The following is a 19680-nucleotide window of genomic DNA, read 5'->3' as shown; positions in this document are numbered from 1 at the left end:
GCAGTAGCACTGAACACCCTCTGAGTCCTCCAGGTTCTCTGGTAAGAAAGGCTGCTTCCACTGTCTTCTGCCCACCACCTCCTTGGCCTTACCAAGCAGCTGCTGCTGCTGGAAAAAAACACCCACAGGCTCACCACACTTTAGTCTTAGCATTTACTTCCCCCACATTACATTCTCAGAGCTATCTGCGTTGATGCTCAACAGAAGACGCCGGCATTCCTTTAATGAAAAAGCTGGCAGAACTGCCTGGGAAGAGGACAGGCCACAGGGGCCCAGAGTGATGTGCGAGCAGAGCACAGACAGCGGCAGGGCAGCCAGCTGGCCCACTGCCAGGGCAGCAGCTTCCAGAGCAGGTGCCTGAACCCTTCACATGGGTGGGGGCAAGGCTTGCACCTCCTCCAGGCACTCGTCGTAAGCCTCCTGGTACTCCTCATGGGGCTTGACCATGATCACGCAGGTGGGACGCTTGGAGCCAGCGGCAGCACCCAGGTCCTGTGGGGGAGGGAGGGAAAAAAAAAGGGCTGTGTGGGAAAAAGGCTGCATGACCTGTATGCCAGGGAGTCACAAACCCCTGACCAGCCCACAGACACGTGCTGTTTGGTCCATGTTACACCATCATTTCAACTCTGCCAGCTTTCAAGCATGGTCTGGCAACACTGGGCCTACACAGCCACAAAGCAAGCATGAATGGGCTTCCGCCCCACGGAGCCTGCCTCTCTAGGCTGGGTCAGTGTTCTGGTCCCTGCGTGAGGATAAGGCCAACCACAGGTCCCTTGAGCAGCCCCCTCTCCCCCAAGTACTGCAACCACCTGACAGGGCTGATAGAGAGAGGCACAGCATCTTCACTGACAGGGCACGTCCACGCACACCTACTTTTTCATTCCCACGGTCCATAGGGTGGGAATTCCCAGTTTCCGAGGAGTCTGAACCAGGAACCAGCCAAGCCAAAGGTCCATCAGTGTCTGTCTCAACTCCCAAGCTTGCACTCTTTCCCACTGTGGCCTGCTCCCACAGAACCCCTCCTCCAGTGCTCCCCAAGATCAGGAAGGGGGGCTCATATGTTCTTACCGTCTTAGAGGGAATATAGACGTAGGGCAAATTCCGGTCCTCACACATAACTGGGAGATGGCAGTATACCTCAATGGGCAATGTGTCCCCTGCCAAAACCATGATCCTGAATTGAGAGAAATACTGTCACTTCTAACTTGCCCATTCCCTCTTTCAGTCCAATGTGGTACCTGTGGACTGGGCCTCCAAATAGGGATGGACAAGATGGCCCCAGCCGTCATGGACTCCAGGTGTGAATCTCCTGCTTTCCGAGAGTGCGTGCAAATGTGTTTGGCGAGCACTTCCTCTGGGGAGGTAATGCCTTTAGTTTCTGGCAAATAAGTAAATGTCACACAGTGTGACAAGTGAGATTCCACTGGGACAAGTGAGGTACGGGAGTGACACCAAGGAGTTCAGAGCTCAGCTCTCCTAGGAGAATGAAAAAAGGAACCAGGAGGGGACACTAGATCAGAAAGCTGAATGAAGGTGTCAGGCAGCCTGTGGCAGAGCTCTGGAGGTGGAGGGAAGCGTTTGAGACAGAATCAGAATGGCAGCACATACCCAGGAGCTGGCTGAGGGGGGCCTGGGGTGGCTCTGGAATCCTGGATAGGGATGAGGCCAGAGACCCTGGCAGGGGCCTCAAGTGCCAGGCTGGGAAGCATGAGCGTGGTCCAAGAAGGACAGGGAACTAATGAAGGCTTGCCAGAGAACCCTCAGGTAGGACTCATAGCTGGCAAGGTATCAGGGCTCTGGGACAAGGGCCTTGGGAGTCCTGAAGACACCAAGGAAAAGCGTTCTCTCAGGGTAGGTGGGCGGCAAACTCAAGTAAAGAGCTCTTAGTTCAAAGTACTGCGGCCCACACTCCTAGTTTTCCTTTGGTCTTCCAGGCTCTCCTCCACCAGCACCCATTCCTTGGAGGGGCCATTCAGTGCTGGTGCTGTCCTCACACGCTGATCCCTGACCGACCTGAGCCTCAGCCACGGCGTCAGATGCCATCTGTGTGCTGATAACTCCCAAATTTGTTCTTTCCTGCCTGGCCTCTCCCTTCCAGGCCCCAAATCTGTGCAGCCATCTGCCTATTTGACAGTTCTGCTGGGGGCGGGGCAGAGGGGGGTCACCTGCCAAAAAAGCACCTTAAGAACTAGTCTAGAGGGATCCCTGGGTGGTGCAGCGGTTTGGCGCCTGCCTTTGGCCCAGGACGCGATCCTGGAGACCCGGGATTGAATCCCACATCAGGCTCCCTGCATGGAGCCTGCTTCTCCCTCTGCCTGTGTCTCTGCCTCTCTCTCTCTCTCTCTCTGTGAGTATCATAAAAAAAAAAAAAAAAAAAAAAAAAAAACAAATTCACCATGGCTCACAAAGGCCACGGGAGGGTAATACTTCTGTCCACCACTCTCCCAGGTCAGATTTACTGCAGAGCATCGCACACACAAACACACACATACCCGGCACCAGCACTATTTTTCTCTCAAGCACCCCAACAGAAAAAGCACTGAGAGGCTTTATCTTGTTCTAAAAAGCGCTTACTGGGATCCCTGGGTGGCTCAGCGGTTTAGCGCCTGCCTTTGGCCCAGGGCACGATCCTGGAGTCCCGGGATCGAGTCCCGCATCAGACTCCCTGCGTGGAGCCTGCTTCTCCCTCTGCCTGTGTCTCTGCTTCTCTCTCTCTCTCTTTCTGTGTGTCTCTCATGAATGAATAAATAAAAATCTTTTTAAAAAATAAATAAAAATGAAAAGCGCTTACTGTCTGGCCTGAGAGGGAGAAAGATGTAATGAAGTCAATTCTCATCGCACCCTGCACATCCCCTCACAGTTGTCTCAGGACCTTTGATTTTGTGCGTCTTTGGTTAAAGTCACTGTCTCCCTATAGCACCGTGCCTGAAAAGTCTACGAGTGAGTGAGGCTGGGCTCTACCCGACGTGAGCTGGCTGATTCCCTTCCCTTCCCTTCCCTTCCCCGGATCTCACTGTCCCGGTGGGGCTCCTCCCAGCTCTTGGAAGTGACGCGATGCTGTCTGCCGGCGGGCAGTACCGGAGGGAGCTCACCGACTGCCTGATCACCTCGTGTCCCGGGGGCGGGCCGCCAAGCATTGGAGATGCCCATGCGACCACCCAGAAATGCAAAGTCCGGCAGGAGGGGGGCCTTACCCTTTCTCGCCTTTGTTGATAAACTTCTGTACCTCCTTCACCCCGCGCCGAATCTGTTTCTGCTTCACGGCTGCAACGACAGAAGAGTCAGCCGGAGGCCGGGGAGCCTCGGCCCGCCCCCGCGCCACCACCGGCCACCGCGCCGGCCACACCTTTCTTGATGCACTTGTAGAGCTTCCGCGTGAGACGGCGAGAGGCCAGTGGCTGCGCGATGGGATTCAGGTTCACCAGCAGCTCGTGGTAAGTGCGCTCCCCGAGGCACGCCTCCGCCTGAGCCTCCGGCGCGTCGGGATCCGCCTTTATTTTGGTCATCGCGGCGGCCACGGAAACCGGCTCCCCGCGCGGCAAACCCACGTGGCCCGGGCCTCAGGAATCACTTCCGGGTCGTCCGGTACTGCGGGAAGCGGCCGTACCTTAGCCAACGAGGAAACGACGTCTCCGACTCCAACCAATCGTCGTCCCGCGGCGCTTTAAACGCGGACCGCGGAGGGGCGGGGCCTCGGCTGGGGGCGGGGGCCTCGGCTGGGGGGCGGGGCCCGGGCGGGCGGGAAGGGACGCGGACGCGGGCTTAGGCCGGGGGAGGGCTCCGCGTCGCCGGCTCCGGGGGTGGTGGAGGGGGCGGGGTCTGCGGGGCGTAACCACGCCCGAGGGGACCGGACCCCCGCGAGGGGCGGGGCCTGCGAAAGGGAAGAAAGTGGGTTCCTGGGCTCCTCGGAGTCTGGTCCTCCCGCGGTCCGGGCAGAGCCGGGCGCTGCAGAGGCCCCCGCGCTAGCACGATGCCTCGCTCGTTCTCCCCGTCGCCCCGCTCCCTGGGCGTGTCTCCGCTCAGTCGGCCGCCCGCTCGGAAGTCACCCGGGACCGACTCCCCCGCCCCCTTCCCTGAAACTGCGGTCCCCGTCGACCTCCACGGACTTCCCCTCCCCCTTTGTTTCCTCCCGGTTCCTACCGCTGCCCGGCCGTGACCCCGGCGGGGCGCGTGGGGACCCGGAGGCTGGGACCTGGGGCGCGGTGGGCGGCGGCTCTGCAGCTATCCTCAGGGCGTCGGGGGACGCGGACGCTGGGCTGGGGGCGGGCCCACCTGGGGTGATCTGGCCTTCCCGCTGACCTCCCCCGCTTCCTGGAACGCCGGCTGGATGGTAATTCGACGATTGCTACAGATTGATTGCCGTGGATCAGGAGGCGGTAGGCCGGAAACTGGTAAGGTAGCAGAATAGGCCGGTAAGTGGAACTTTGGAAGTGTCAGGTGACCCGTGGGAGCACAGGTTAGTTAAGCCAACTTAAAAAATTAAACTTTTCACTCTGTCACCAAGTGTAGTCATTCAATAAAAATCAAGTCAATTTTAAAAATTATTTGTTTATTTATTTATTTGACAGAGAGAGCACAAGAAGGGATAGCACGAGAGGGAGAACCAGGCTTCCATTGAGCAGGGAGCCCAGGACCCCCCCCCCCCCCCCCCCCCCCCGGGATCATGACCTGAGCCAAAGGCAGCCACTTCACCGACTGAGCCACTCAGGTGGCAAGGTCAGTTTTTTGTATTTTCCATTAGAATAGCAAAAATCAAGATGCCGGCCATCCTAACCTTAGACCCCAAGCAGTTTTCATAAATAGAAACATAAATCAGTTGAACAATGAAAATATGTTATATAAACAATGAAAAAATAGTTTGAAAGTAAGCAAAATGGTACGCACAACATAACAGGATAATGATCTTTTATAAATGTTTTCACTTTGGAGTTTCTTGAGAAAAGATAGCCCCTGCCTGAAGCTTTGCGGCCGGTACTTTCCTGCCTACGACTCTGCTGTACCCCTGTAGGTCCAGTAGTAGCAATTCTTGCCTTCCTGGGGAAGCCGTCCTGAAGCTGTGAGAGCTGCTCCGTGGGCTTCCCTGAACACAGAACTGCAGGGCTCTGAAGGGTGCTTTTCCTTTCTTTTTTTTAAACCTTTTTTCAAAGGCTGAATTTATTTATTCATGAGAGAGACAGAGAGAGGCAGAGGGAGAAGCAGGCTCCCTGTGGGGAACCCCACGCGGGACTCATCCCAGGACCCTGAGATCACACTGAGCCAGAGGCAGACGCTCAACCACTGAGCCACCAGGCATTCCCCACCCCCACCCCCGCCCCCGCCTTTTTTTTTTTTTTTTTAAGATTAATTTATTTGACGGAGAGAGAGAGCATGAGTGAGCAGAAGCAGGCAGAGAGGAAGAGGGAGAAGCAGGTTCCCCACTGAGCAGAGAGCCTAAAGTGGGGCTCCATCCCAGGATTCTGGGATCATGAAAGATCAGATGCTTAACTAGGCCGCCCAGGTGCCCCTGAAAGGTGCTCTTCTAGTCTTGTCTCTGAGTGGTGTTCCTGTCAACTTTTAAAGCCTTGTAGGACCCCCCCCCCCCATAAAGTGTCAGGTCACAGAGGGGCCAAGTACTGCCACATGTATGCATGGGACAGGATGGACTGCGTCCTTATGGAGAATTTCATCCTCAAAAAACCTGATTCCAATAAATGTGTTGACCAAAGTCTCAGTTGTTGAAAGCCTCTCAGTTCTGATTGGCAGGAGGAAGGAAGTAAACGTTTATGCACCAAGTACATTACTCGGGGTATTTCATCCGTTGCTCACAAAGAATGCCTTTATTACTCACCATTTTTTTTTTTTATATTTTTTTTTATTACTCACCATTTATGGAGGCCCACGGAGTAAATAGCTCTGTCCAGCTCACACAGAGCTACATCTCAATCCAGGTCCACTTGTCTGCAAGCTTACACTCTGCTTGTGTCGTGTGATATGTCCTCAGTAAACTACATCACGCATTTTTAAAAAAGATTTTATTTATTTATTCATGAAAGACACAGAGACATAGGCAGAGGGAGAAGCAGGCTTCCTTCCAGGAGTCTGATACGGGGGTCCATCCCAGGACCCCAGGATCATGCCCTGAGCTGAAGGCAGATGCTCAACCACTGAGCCACCGAGGCGTCCTTACACGTGCATTTTTAAAGCCCAGCTCAGACCTCTAGGCTGGATCTGAAGTGGCATATGTGACTTAACTGATTTTTTTCGAATGGCTACTTGAGCTCACTTGAAGCAGTGTAGACTGAGTGAGACCATCTGGCTATGCCTAATGGACCAGGGCTCTGAAGAACAAGCAACCTTTGTTAACTCATTTAAACTCTAGGCTTCAGCACTTTGTCTAATAAAGTGAGAAAGTTTGACCCAGATGGACTAAAGTCCCATCGTCTGAAATGTTGGGGAGGTTGTTGTTGTTTGTTTTTTTTGTTTGTTTGTTTTTTAGTTCTGATAAAATTCCCATCCCATGCTGGTTGCCTATTTAAAGTGTACAAATCGATGTTTTTTGTATAGTTAGTGAATCGTGCAGACATCACCACAGTCAATTCGAAGATATGTTCATCCCTTCAATAAAAACCCCTGCATCCTGTGGCTATCACCCTCTGACCCCCACAGCCTCCCCAGCCCTAAGCAACCCCTAATTTAATTTCTGTTTCTATAGAAAGTAGTGTCCCTGTCCCGGACATTCCATCAAATGGGAATCATTGAGTACATCACGTTTTCAAGGTCCATCCATGTTGTCAGCATGTCTATTATTACATCGCATTCTGTTACATGGGTTTTCTGCATTTTATCCATTCATTAATGAATGATTGGATTGTTTCTACCTTTTGGCTACTGGGAATAGGGCTGCTACTTTTCATGTGGGCATATGTTTTCAATTCTCTTGGGTATACACCTAGCACTAGCATTCTTGGCTCTCTTTAGCTTTTTGGGGGGGAACCATCAGGCTGTTTCCCAAAGCGGCTGTACTGTTTTATGCTCCTAGCCACAAAGTACCAGCATTCCAATTTCCCCGCCTTCTTACCAACACTTGATGTTATCTGACATTTTTATTGTAGTAATTCCAGTCCTTGTGAAATTGAACCTGGCTGTGGTTTTAATTTGCATTTCCCTGATGGCTAATGATCCTGAGCAACCTTCCTTGCAGTAAGCTATTTGCATTCCTTTGGAGAAATGTCTACTCAGATCCTTTGCTCCTTTATTTATTTATAAATATTTTATTTATTTATTCATGAGAGACACAGAGAGAGGCAGAGACACAGGCAGAGGGACAAGAAGGCTCTCTGATGCAGGACTTGATCTCAGGACCCCATGATCACACCCTGAGCCGAAGGCCATCTCTCAACCACTGAGTCACCCAGGTGCCCTGAGGATGACTTTTTTAATTGACCTTTTATTTATCAGGCTGGATGCTTACTTTGGGACCTGACGTTCAAGTAAAAGATAACAACATAGTAGATATAGCTGACACAATTTATTGGAACTCTGCTTTAGTTTTATAGGCCAGGATCTCAGTCCTAGTATGGTCAGTATCTGTCAAGATGATTGAGGGAAACCTACATCCCAGCCTGGTTTTCTTAGTGACGGGTTGGTGTCTCCCCAGAAACAAAGCTTGAGATTTTGGGGCCAGATGCTAAGAGAGGCAGTAAGTAGGATTCTGGAGGTTGGACCCTTCCTCAGAAACAACTGTTTGGGATCTGGGACCTTAGAAAAGTCAGCGTGGCTCTTGAGAAGGACACGTTTCTTTAGGGTCTGGATTTGGGCTTTGGAATTTGAAATGTGATATTTTAAAGGTGATAATGTTAAAAAATTTTTTTCAGGTGGCTGAAGAGTTAAACATTCTTCCTAATTCCTATTCCTTCCATTTAAACTCTCCAGAGGGGGGCGCCTGGGCGGTAAGCATCTGCCTTTGGCTCAGGTCAAGATACTGGGGTCCTGGGATGGAGCCACAGGTCTGGCTGCTTCTCCCTCTTCCTCCACCCCCCCCCCCCCCCACTTGGTGCATGCAAGCTCTCTCTCTATCAAATAAATAAAACCTTAAAAAAAAAAAAAAAACTCTTTGGAAGTATTCACTATTAAGTTTTTTATGTACACATGTGTACATGTGTTTGTTTATGTATGTTAAATAATATAATGTAGGGGCACCTGCCTGGCTCAGTCGGTAGAGAATAGGACTCTTGATCTCAAGGTCATGAGTTCCAGCCCCATGTTGGGCATAGAGTTAATTTTTTTAAATTAAATAAATAATAAAATAACATGAATTCTCTTTTTAAAATAACAATATGCTATACTGTTCTGGCAGTTTATTTCCACTTGTTAATGTATCTTGGGAAATGTTTCTATGTCCACCGTAGAGATAATTCTTATTCTTTTAATATCTCCATCACATCACAGTGTGTGGATTTCCATACTTTATTTCAGCAGTCCCTACCAATGGACTTTTGTTTTTATTATTACTTTTTAAGGTTTTACTTTTATTTGTTTGAGAGGGAGCTAGAGCACGAGATACAACAGAGGGAAAGGGAGAGATGCCTCAGTGGCTCAGCGGTTGAGTGTCTGCCTCCGCTCAGGTTGTGGTCCTGGGGTCCTGGAATCGAGTCCCCCATCAGGCTCCCTGCGTGGAGCCTGCTTCCCTCTGTCTCTGCCTCTCTCTCTCATGAGTAAATAAATAAAAATCTTAAAAAAAAAAAAACAAAATCCACAACAACAACAAAGGGTGAGGGAAAAGCAGACTTCCCACTGAGCACAGGGCCTGATGTGGGGATGTGGGGCTGGAACCCCGGAATCGTGACCTGAGGCAAAGGCAGATGCTTAACACACTGAGTCACCCAGGCATCCCCTTTAGTTTGTTTTTTTTAGTGTTTTTACTATTTTGAGTGAGTTTGCAATGAATATCATACCTTTGGTACTTTTGTGAGTCTGTCCAGGATAAATTCCTAACATTTACAATCTTTTTTTTTTTTTTTAATTAATTATTTATTTATTTATTATAGTCACAGAGAGAGAGAGGGGCAGAGACACAGGCAGAGGGAGAAGCAGGCTCCATGCACCGGGAGCCCGACGTGGGATTCGATCCCGGGTCTCCAGGATCGCGCCCTGGGCCAAAGGCAGGCGCCAAACCGCTGCGCCACCCAGGGATCCCTAACATTTACAATCTTGATATCTGCAATATTATCCGGTTATTATCTAAAGAGGCACGATTTACAATTGCTCTGAATGGTGTCTCGCCAGCCCTTGCCAAGACAGGATTTTAGCAACTTTTTTGAGAGGGAAGAAGGTTGGTGGTGATCCAGTAGGGACAAATGGTGTCTTGTTTTCATTTGCATTTCTTTAGTTCTCAGGGAAGCTGGAGATTTCATATTTCTATAGCTCATTTGTGTTCTATTCTTGTCCACTTTTTCTATAAGGTTGTCTCTTACCGCTTTAGAAAAGCTTTTAGTGCTTTAAGGAAAGTTTTTAGTGCTTTTGTGGTGTCAGTGTTTATATGAAAATGTTTGATCCATCAGGTTTAATATGATGTTAGGAACAAAAGAGAGCTCCAGCTTGACTTTCTTCCAGATGGCTGAGCTATTGTCCTGATACCATTTACTGAATTCTTACACTTGCCATGCGTTCATTTAAAATATCTCCGTTGTCTACAAGGCTCTAATATGTTTTTGGGCACTACTAAACTGTTTTGATGGTTGTAATAATGTTTGCTCATTGTCTTTAATCTGTTTTTGAACTATTTTTGGTATCTACTGGGGCTTTGGCAGTTCACTAGTTTAAAACCAAGCCTGGGGAAAGGCTAGATATGGGGAGAGAGGGAGGGTCTGGGAATCAAACAGGTCAGGGTTTGAATCCCAGGTAGACAGTTTATCAGCTTTTTACCCCTGGGCAAATTGTTTAACCTTACTGTGCTTCTGGGTTTTTTTGTTTGTTTTGTTTTGTCTTTAAAATCAGATAAAGATTGAATGAGATACTTGGATGAGGAAAGCCCCCAGGCTGCTGACAGGTTTCTGCTGGCTGTCTGGAGGTTCCCTTCTGGGGCTGAGCTATAGAGGGCCAGGCTGAGGAAATCCGTAGGACCTATCTGCACCCCCAGTCCGCCAGCTACAGGAACTCCCTGGCAGGTTGGCCCTGTGTCTGTCAGCAGGACCTGCTCAGCCCTCTCCCCCAATCTACTCTTCTGAGGGACAGCTGTCCCTGTAGATTTGAAGGGTGGTCGAGGTGTGGGTGGGTGGGTCATGGACAGAGTGTGGACATCTAGCTTGGGGGATCCATGTACTTGCATGCAGGTCCCTCATTTTAAGAGCAGGGAGAGGGGGTTGGGGGTTCCATCTGTATTGTCCTGCACCCGCCCAATATGAGGGGTGAGCCTCCCTCATTTCTCCTTTTTCTCTCCAGGATAGATTGCCAGAAGAGGGGGGCAGGGCTGCGGGGAGTGGCAGGGAGTGGGATGTATTCATCTGGTCAGCAAGCAGAGACTGGGAACAGACTGGGTATAATAGTTTTCTAGGGCTCCCCTAATAACGTACCACAAACCAGGGGGCGCTTAAAACAGCACTAATTTTATTCTAGAGATGAGAAGTCTGAAAGCAAAGTATCAGCAGGGGCAGGCTCTCTCTGAAAGCTCTAGAGGAACATCTGTTCCATGCTTTTCTCTTAGCTTCTAGAATTGCCGCCAGGCCCTGGTGTGCCTTGGCTTGTAGACGTGTCACTCCCACCTCTGCCTCCATCCTCACAGGGCGTTCTTGCTGTACCTCTGCCTTCCCATGGTGTTTTCCTCTTCTGCTAAGAACACGGGTCAGATGGGATTAGGACCCATCCTAACAATCTCTTCTTGACTTGATTGCATCTGTAGAGGTCCTATTTCTTCTCCTTCTCTCCTCTCGTCCCCCTTCCCTTTCCCCTCTCCTCCTCCTTCCTCCCTCCTCTCTTTTCCCCTTTTCTCTCCTCCCCTCTCCTCCCCTCCCCCTCCTTCCTCTTTCCTCCCCCCTCCCCTCTCCTCCCTCCTCTCTCCTTTCCTCTCCTTTCTCTCCTTCCCTCTCCTTTCTCTCCTCTCCTCTCTTCTCCCTCCTCCTCCTCCCCTCTCCCCTTTTCCTCTCCTCTCTCCTTTCCTTTCTCCTCTCCTCTCTTTTCCTTTCCTTTCCTTTCCTTTCCTTTCCTTTCCTTTCCTTTCCTTTCCTTTCCTCTTCCTCTTCCTCTTCCTCTTCCTCTTCCTTTCCTGTTCCCTTTTCCTTTCCAGATTTTTATTTAGAGGCACCTGGGTGGCTCAGTCAGTTAAGTGTCTGACTCTTGATTTGGGCTCAGGTCATGATCGAGCCCTGCATAGCCAGGAGTTGGCTTCTTTTTCCCTCTGCCCCTCCCCCACACATGTGTGCTCTCTCATTCTCTCTAAAATAAATAAATAAATACATAAATTAAAAAGATTTTATTTGAGAGAGAGAGCATGAGCAGGGGGGAGGGGCATGACCTGGGCTGTGGGCTGTGGCTCCTGCTGGTGGTGGGGAAGGGGTGGCTGCTGAGGCTGTCATCCACCCCTAAGCTCTAATCAGAACCTGAAGCAGGCTTGACTCCAGGCCACCAACACTGGTCAAAAGTGTGCTTTTCTCCGGGCGCCCGGGTGGCTCAGTGATTGAGCATCTGCCTTCACCTCAGGTCATGATCCTGGGGTTCTGGGATCCAGTCCATCAGGGTCCCTGCAGGGAGCCTGCTTCTCCCTCTGTGTCTCTTGCTTTTCTCTGTGTCTCTCATAAATAAGTAAAATAATTTTTTTAATAAAACTGTGCTTTTCTCAGATAGGTCTTTTTTTTTTTTTTTGGTCCAGGGCTGCCTGGAGGAAGAGGTAGGGTTGGGGAGGGGTGTCACCCTGTTTCAGTTCTTTTTTCTTTTCTTTCTTTCTTTTTTTTTTTTTTTTTTTGAGATATTACTTATTTACTCATGAGAGACAGAGAAAGAGGCAGAGACAAAGGCAGAGTTCTGGAGAAGCAGGCTCCCTGTGGGGAGCCTGATGTGAGACTCAATCCCAGGACCACGGCATCACATCCTGAGCCAAAGGCAGATAGACACTCAACCACTGAACCACCCAGGCATCCTGTCTCCCTGTTTCAGTTCTGACTCTCACTTCCACCATCCTGGTGCCTCTGGGTGTCACTTGGGGTGGTTCTCCTCCGTGGCCTCCTGCAGCCTGTCCTGGGCTGCACTTCTTTCTCACCAAGGCCTTCATCTGCCATGGGCTTTGCACACTTCCAGAATTTCTCCTCTGCTGGAGACTCTTCTCTGGAGTTTACTCTCCTGTTTTGGTAAAGCTTGGTGGGCTGTAACTGGGTGTGTTGGAGGGTACCAAACCTGCTCCCTTTGCATGGCACCATGCTGCCACCCACAGCTTAATAGAATTCTGGAGCATGAGCTCATGGGCACATCTTCTGTTCTTGTGCCCTTTTAACACGGCCTCCTGGCATCAACATTGGCATGCCTGCCAGACTGCAGGCCATGGAGTGAGTTCTGTTCCGTAAATAGCTGATCCCCAAGCAGCACTGTCCTGGGCTCCACCTGCAGTCCACAGCTAGGGCCAGGCCAGGGGCTAGAAGGGCTGAACAGCTGGAGTTCTTGGAGCCATCAGTGACAGGGCACTTGGCAAACCTTCAGGAGTAGAGGGGTTGCTGAGGAGGTTTTGGATCTCAGATCTCATCTTGGACTTTGCATTAATTCTAGAAAATGTACTGAGCACCTGGAGTGTGTCAAAGTCTGTGCCAGGCATTGGAGAGAGTGATAGTGAACTAGAGTGAAACAGTCCTTGCCTCCCCAGAGGTTCCTAAGAGCTGGGAGAAGGTAGAACTGGAACCTGGGAAGGGATCTGGGAGACAGGGCTCCCTACTGAGACCTGCTGGGTGTGGTGGGTGGGGAGCTGGGGATGCCTGGAGGTGAGGAACTGGGAGGGGGGTGGTGAGGCAGGGCCCTTTGGGATGGCCACCCTCAGTGCTCACTGCAGCCTTGCTCTTTGCTGGGATCTGTTGTGTTATAACAGAAAGCTCCAGAAGGGCATACCTGGCAGGGAGTCAATGCTCAGAAAAAACTGGAGTGAATGAACTTTATTGGTTTTGTCTCAAGCTTACTGGAGAGGAAGGCATTGCAGGAGCTTAAATTGGGGAGCAAGTGCACCTGGCTGGCTCAGTTGGAAAAGCATGGGACTCTTGATCTTGGGGTTGTGAGTTTGAGCCCCACATGGGGGGTACAGTTTACTGAAAAAAAAAAAAATAAACAGGGGCACCTGGCTGCTCAGTTGAAAGAGCATGGATGGGACTCTTGATCTGGGGGGTCCTAAGTTTGAATCCATGTTGGGCATAGTGATTACTTAAAACCCTTTTGTGGTTGTTTGTTTCAACCACAAAAAAGGGTGCCTGGATAGCTCAGTTGGGTGAGCAACCAACTCTTGATTTCATTCAGCTCAGGTCATGATTTCAGGGTTGTGAGATCAAGCCCCATGTCAGGCTCTGCTTAGCATGGAGTCTGCTTGAGATTCTCTCTTCCTCCCTTGCTCCCTCCCTCTCTCTCTCTCTCTCTCTCTCTCTCTCTCTCGCTCTCAAATAAATAAAATCTTTAAAAATACATAAACCAAACAAAATAATAAAATAAACTGGGGAGTAAGCCAGATAGCTTTGTGCATGTGGAAGATCATTCGGCCACCATGGGAAAAGAGGGGAGTGGGCAATGGAGCCTGGGGCAGGAGAAGAAAAATGAGGGTGAGGGATCTACTTCAGAGACCGGTTGAGCCATGAGGGGAGCCCAGGGTGGTGGCCATGAGGCTGGAGCTTAGAGAATCCATGTGAGCAATATGTAGGAGCAGCAGGACTTTGAGCCTGGGCGTGGGGGTGGGGAAGAGGGCAAATGGGGTAGACAGAATTTCTAGAGTGGGCCCTGAGAGAGGTCCTGCCCTAATTCCCAGGACCTGGGAGTCCACTGGGCTATCACTCCTGTGAGTATGTGGCACTGTCATGGATTATCCAGGTTGGAAAGCATAGCACTTCCCTGGCTGGTGGCAGTGGGGCAATCAGAGAGATTAGTTGCTGGCTGTGAACACAGGAGCCCTGTGCAAGGACTGAAGAGCAGCTGCAAGGAACCAATGGTACCTGGCTGACAGGAAGGGAGACCCCAATCCAGGGGGTTCCCACAAGGCCCTGAATCCTTCCAACAACCGGAATAAGCTTGAAGAGCAGCCCGATCAGCATCAGGTGAGATCACAGCAGGTGGGAACTCTGACTTTGCCTCCTTGTAAAGCACTGGGCAGAGACCCCAGCGGTGCACCATCCATACTGCGCTACTCTGGTCTGCAGGGGAAGGAATGGACATGGTTTTAAGGCACGAGGCAGTCCTATATCACAACAGCAATAGAAAGTGAACAGGATGGGGCAGCCCAGGTGGCTCAAGCGGTTTAGCGCCGCCTTCAGCCCAGGGCGTGATCCTGGAGACTCGGGATTGAGTCCCACGTCAGGCTCCCTGCATGGAGCCTGCTTCTCCCTCTGCCTCTCTCTCTCTGTATCTCTCCCTCTCTCTAATAAATAAATAAAATCTTTAAAAAAAAAAAAAAAAGTGAACAGGAGAGGATCCCTGGGTAGCTCAACGGTTTAGTGCATGCCTTCTGCCCAGGTGTGACCCTGGAGTCCCGGGATCGAGTCCCACATCGGGCCTCTTGCATGGAGCCTGCTTCTCCTTCTGTCTGGCTCTGCCTCTCTCTCTCTCTATCATGAATAAACAAAATAAATAAATAAATAAATAAATAAATAAATAAATAAATAAATAAATAAATAAAACCTTAAAAAAAAAAGCGAACAGGGACATGCCAGGTTTCTGGATACATTCACTGAATTGGAAACAGAGGTGGAGGGCAGGGCAGGACAGGCTGGCAGAGAAAGAGGTCTGGGAGGACTTGCCTCGTCAGGTTATGGGGATAATGGAGAAAGCATTGGAAAGTATTTCTAATCCTGTGGAACTCACACACTGGTCTCAGCTGCATGTGCAGGGAGACCTAGAGACTTGGGTCCCAGATAGAGGGGATGTGGTGGGGAGAACCGAGGCCTGTCCCAGCGTCATTGATTCCCTAAGGTGTATCAGGATGGAGGAAGCAGGTAATACCTGCTGGGTGCAGGTGCAGCCCTGCTGCATCCCCCGAGACTGGAGTCTGTCCAGGGGGCTGGTCCTATCCCTCTCTGGCCTCCACCCCCCTGGGGTGTGCACCTACCCCAGCGGCAGCAAACTGGGAATTGCCAGGACTCTGCTGTGACCGTCTCTGGCTTGTAAACTGTTATGACCCTGTTTGGTTGACAGCTGGTTTCTTGCTTTGCCTTTGGACTGGCCGGGGTGGTCACAGTCTTTCTCCTACAAACACTTTGGGGACCCGTCTCTGACCCCTCATCCTGTAACAGGGGGAATGGGGAGGCTCTGGGAGGCAGCAGGGACCCCCCCTCTGGAGCAAACCAGGGACGGGCTCCCCTCCCTCCTTTGGCCATTGGCTTCCAGCTGGGGATGGAGAGAGGCAGAATTTGGGGAGCAGCTGATGGTTCCCTTCCTAGTTCTGTGCTCCTTCTCCACAGACCTTGCTGAGAAAGAGCAGGAACCCCAAACTGCCAGGCTTCTGTCCGGCTCGTCTTCCTTTTCAGCATCCAAGAAGGAGGAATCTGTTCTCTTCCTTCATGAGGGACAGGGAGGAGACCAGCTGGGCTGGAGTGGAGCAGACCGGGCATCGGAGGCCGGCGGGGATGGTTGAGGGTGGCCTTCTTTGATTGGGAGACCTTGGGTGTCTCGGAATTCATTTGATTTACATCTGGGGTCAGCACATGTTTTCTGTTAAGGGCCAGATAGTAAATATTTTAGGCTTTGTGGGCGGTACACTCTCTGTTTCAGTTATCCATTATTTATAAAAACGGGCAGTGGGCTGGAATTGGCCCGAAACTATAGTTCACTGTAGTTTGCAGACCTGCATGACCGTGATGCTGCTGTGTTGGTGGCTTTCGTTGTCCCCACCATCTGCTGCTGTCATTAGCATTATCTGGAGCCTCACTGTGGAAGGTCCTGGCTACCTAAATCACTTGCTGGTGACACAGAGCCCTTAGGAGACTTTTTAAAAATAGTAGTAGGAAAAAAAAAATAGCAGTAGAATTCTTTTTTTTTTCTGGGATGCCTGGGTGGTTCATTTGGTTAAGCATTCGCTTCTTGGTTTCAGTTCAGGTCCTGATCTCAGGGTTGTGAGATTGAGCCCCACATCAGGCTCCAAACACAGTGGTGAGTCTGCTTGAGATTCTCTCTCTCCCCCACAAAGAATTTTTTCTTTTTCTTTTTTTTTAATATTGTATTTATTTATTTGAGAGAGAGAGAGAGAGAGGGAGAGAGAGAGCATGAGCAGGGGGAGGGGCAAAGGGACAGGGAGAAACAGAGTCCCTGCTGAGCAGGGAGCTAGATGCAGTGCTCTATCCCAGGACCCCAGGATCATGACTCAAGCTGAAGGCAGGTCATGCTGCCTTTTTAAAAAATATTTGAGTAAGTAATACATTGACATGGTTCAAAATTATACCAAAAAGTTGTATGGTGAAAAGTGTCTCTTCCATTCTTGTTTCAGTTTCCTATTTTTCTACCCAGAAGTAGCTAGTGAGAGGCAATTCCTAGGTTGCCTTCCATAGATAGTCTCCATCTATCTACCTACCTTCCTACCTCCCTACTTATCCCCAAATACTGTTTTTTCCCCTTTTTACAGAAGTGGTAGCAGACCATGAACAGCATTATTGCATCCTGCTTTATTCAACAAGAGATTATTCCTATGAAATTGCTTTTATTAGGATAGCATTAACAAGTTAATCAAATGGGCCGCCTGAGTGGCTCAGTTGGTTAGGCGTCTGCCTTTGGCTCAGGTCATGATACCAGGGTCCTGGGATGAAACCCTGTGTTTGGCACCCTGCTCAGCCTGAAGTCTGCTTCTCCCTCTGCCCCTCCTCTCGCCTGCTCGTGTTCTCTCCCTCACTCTCTCAAATAAATAAAACCTTAAAAAAATGTTTACAGGATGTTTGACTTCATCATGATCTCGACTCTTCCTATTCAGAAACACGAAGCCCTTTGCGTTTGCTTACATGTTTTATGTGCTCAGCATTTCCTGCATTCTTCATCTGTTTCTTGTATATTCATTAAGTGTATTCCTAGGTGTTTTATATCCTTTCTTCCTTTGTATCTTCTGATTCTTGTTGACATGCTAAAACCACCTTGCTGAATTCTCTTATTTATTTAGAATGGTGTTTTGGGTTTTCCACATATGTAATCATATGATCTCCAAATTACCTACCTACTCATTTCCTACCTTTTACACCTCTACCTTCTTTCTCTTGTCAATTGCATTAGCTGTTCCTCCAGAAAAGGTTAAAGAATAAATGGGGGATCCCTGGGTGGCGCAGCGGTTTAGCGCCTGCCTTTGGCCCAGGGCGCGATCCTGGAGACCCGGGATCGAATCCCACATCGGGCTCCCGGTGCATGGAGCCTGCTTCTCCCTCTGCCTGTGTCTCTGCCAATCTCTCTCTCTCTCTCTATCATAAATAAATTAAAAAAAAAAAAAAGAATAAATGGAATAAGGTATTGTTTCATACTTTAATGAAAAATGCTTCAGGAAGATGACATTTGGATTGTTTTTAGAAATGTTTATCTTGGGACGGTTGGGTGGCTCAGCGGTTGAGCCTCTGCCTTGGCTCAGGGCGTGATCTCCGGGTCCTGGGATGGAGTCCTACATCGGGTTCCCTGCAAGAAGCCTGCTTCTCCCTCTGCCTCTGTCTCTGCCTCTCTCTCTGTGTCTCTTGTGGATGGATAAGTAAAATCTTCTTTTTTAAAAAAGAAATGTTTACCTTACTCTATTTTGTCAAGAATGTTTATTGAAAATGTATGTTGAAATTTGGGACGCCTGGGTGGCTCTGGTAGGAGCATCTGCCTTGGGCTCAGGGTGTGATCCCAGGTTCTGGGATAGAGTCCACCATCAGGCTCCCTGCAGGAAGCCTGCTTCTCCCTCTGCCTATATCTCTGCCTCTCTGTCTCTCTGAATGAAAATAAAATCTTAAAAAAAAAAGACTACTTTCCCCCCTCATTTTTCCTATTAATATTATCATTATATTAACAGAGTTCCTAATATTAAACCATCCTTAGCTTTCTTCTTCTTCTTCTTTTAATTATTTTATTTATTCATGAGTGACAGAGAGAGAGAGGCAGAGACACAGACAGAGGGAGAAGCAGGCTCCATGCAGGGAGCCTGACGTGCGTGGGACTTGAACCCCGGGTCTCCAGGATCATGCCCTGGGCTAAAGGCGGTGCTAAACCGCTGAGCCACCCAGGCTGCCCTCTTTTTTTTTTTTTTTAAATAGGCTCCATGCCCAACATGAGTTCAAACTCAAGACCCTGAGATTAAGACCTGAGCTGAGATCAACAGTTGGTTGCTCAACCTACTGAGCCACTAGACACCCCTACTTACTAGCATTCTTGCATCAGTATTCATAACTGAGTTCAGTCTGTGGTTTTCTTGTATTGGGCAAGTCAAGTCTGATGTCTGAGTTGACCTCCATGCAGAGGTGTGGAGGCTGCCCTGGGACCTGCGAACCTGGAGCTTGTGATAAAGAGCAGGACTGGAGAGAGAGAGATTGTTGAGTCTCTCACATATAGGCGGTATCTGTGGTAAAAAACAAAACAAAACAAAACAAAACAAAACAAAACATGGATGAACCTGGAAGCAAAAGTAACCAGACACCAAAGGCTACATATATGATTTCATTTATTAAAAATGTCCAGAACATGTAAACCTAGAGAGACAGAAAGTAGATTAGTGGCTGCAGGGGCTGGGGTTGGGGCGGGTGGGGATGGGAACGACTGCTCAGGGGTAAGAGGTTTCGTTTTTTAGGGGAAGTGAACGTTCTGAACTTCAATTGTGGTGACCAGTTGCTCAACTCTCTGAATATGCTAGAACCATGGACTTGTACATTTTCACCAGGTGGATTTTATGGTATGTCGATCATAACCCGATTAGAATGTGGGGGGAGGAAAAAAAGAACTGGGAGGTGGCTAGACTATGTAAGGGAAATTTGGAAACTGCAATGAGGACGCTGCGCTCACCCTGGGTCAGGCCTGGAAGCCCCCGTGGGAGGCTAGTTCCCAGCTTTGTGGCAAAACGGAGGAATGTTAACTAGAGCCATTCTAGGCGTCATTCTTCATTCTTCGTTGCCGGAAGTAGTTCTGACCCAACCGTCAAAGGGAGGGCCAGTCTTAGAAAGAGCAAGCACTTCCCCAGGAGGAAAAGGTTTACCGGCAGGACGGGCCGGGAACGTGGGTGGGCCGGGCCGGAGAGCCTAGGCCAGCGGCGGCGGGCGGGGCGAGTGCTGGGGCTGCACAGGGGCCCGTTCTGGAAAGGCAGAGGCACAAGGACCGGCCGAGTTCAACGAGGGGGGCCTGGGGGTGGCAGGACTAAGATGCTGGGGTCCGGGTGGATGAGAGCTGCGGCTGGGAGAAATGGGGGAGCATGTGGTCCCGGAGATCTAGCCCGCGTCGCAGCAGGCCAGCGAAGTCTCCGCGGGACCCGGGCAGGAACCGAGGGCTGGTGCGGCCGCCGCAGCCCCGAGCCGCCCCCGCTCCTCGCCTGGGGCCCGAGCCCCT

At 50.0% G+C, this 19680-nt stretch overlaps 1 protein-coding gene and 1 long non-coding RNA gene across 5 annotated transcripts; both read right to left on the bottom strand.

The window, feature by feature from the left end:
* Positions 1 to 139: 139 nt before the first annotated feature.
* NHP2 (NHP2 ribonucleoprotein) lies at positions 140 to 4257 on the bottom strand. Of its 2 annotated transcripts, XM_038551815.1 has the most exons (5): positions 4141 to 4257; positions 3347 to 3588; positions 3195 to 3264; positions 1069 to 1174; positions 140 to 492 (listed from the first exon to the last, which is right to left on the bottom strand). In XM_038551815.1, the coding sequence occupies exons 2-5, from the start codon at positions 3504 to 3506 to the stop codon at positions 367 to 369; spliced, it is 462 nt and encodes a 153-aa protein (XP_038407743.1). In that variant the 5' UTR covers positions 3507 to 3588; positions 4141 to 4257; the 3' UTR covers positions 140 to 366. The 2 variants fall into 2 exon arrangements, with proteins under 2 accessions (XP_038407743.1, XP_038407744.1); XM_038551816.1 differs by lacking the exons at positions 1069 to 1174; positions 4141 to 4257 and having other exon boundaries at positions 3347 to 3644.
* A 6282-nt stretch (positions 4258 to 10539) lies between these two features.
* On the bottom strand, positions 10540 to 19667 carry LOC111097980. Of its 3 annotated transcripts, none has more exons than XR_005366503.1 (3): positions 19144 to 19667; positions 18509 to 18703; positions 10540 to 10806 (listed from the first exon to the last, which is right to left on the bottom strand). It is a non-coding gene; the product is annotated as an uncharacterized LOC111097980 (long non-coding RNA). The 3 variants fall into 3 exon arrangements; XR_005366504.1 differs by having other exon boundaries at positions 10540 to 10803; XR_005366502.1 differs by lacking the exon at positions 10540 to 10806 and adding an exon at positions 14853 to 15855.
* Between the last annotated feature and the right edge of the window lie 13 nt (positions 19668 to 19680).

Source organism: Canis lupus, chromosome 11, assembly GCF_011100685.1.
Source record: "Canis lupus familiaris isolate Mischka breed German Shepherd chromosome 11, alternate assembly UU_Cfam_GSD_1.0, whole genome shotgun sequence".
NCBI classification, from domain to species: domain Eukaryota; kingdom Metazoa; phylum Chordata; class Mammalia; order Carnivora; family Canidae; genus Canis; species Canis lupus.
Note: the sequence above shows the minus strand (reverse complement) of the source record. Positions and strands in the feature narration are given on the sequence as shown.

Coding starts and splice junctions, on each gene's coding strand:
- NHP2 (XM_038551815.1), bottom strand. CDS start 3,506: ATGACCAAAATAAAGGCGGATCCCGACGCGCCGGAGGCTCAGGCGGAG. Junction 1,175..3,194: donor ATCAACAAAGGCGAGAAAGG/GTAAGGCCCCCC, acceptor CTCTCAATTCAG/GATCATGGTTTTGGCAGGGG. Junction 493..1,068: donor TCTATATTCCCTCTAAGACG/GTAAGAACATAT, acceptor CCTCCCCCACAG/GACCTGGGTGCTGCCGCTGG.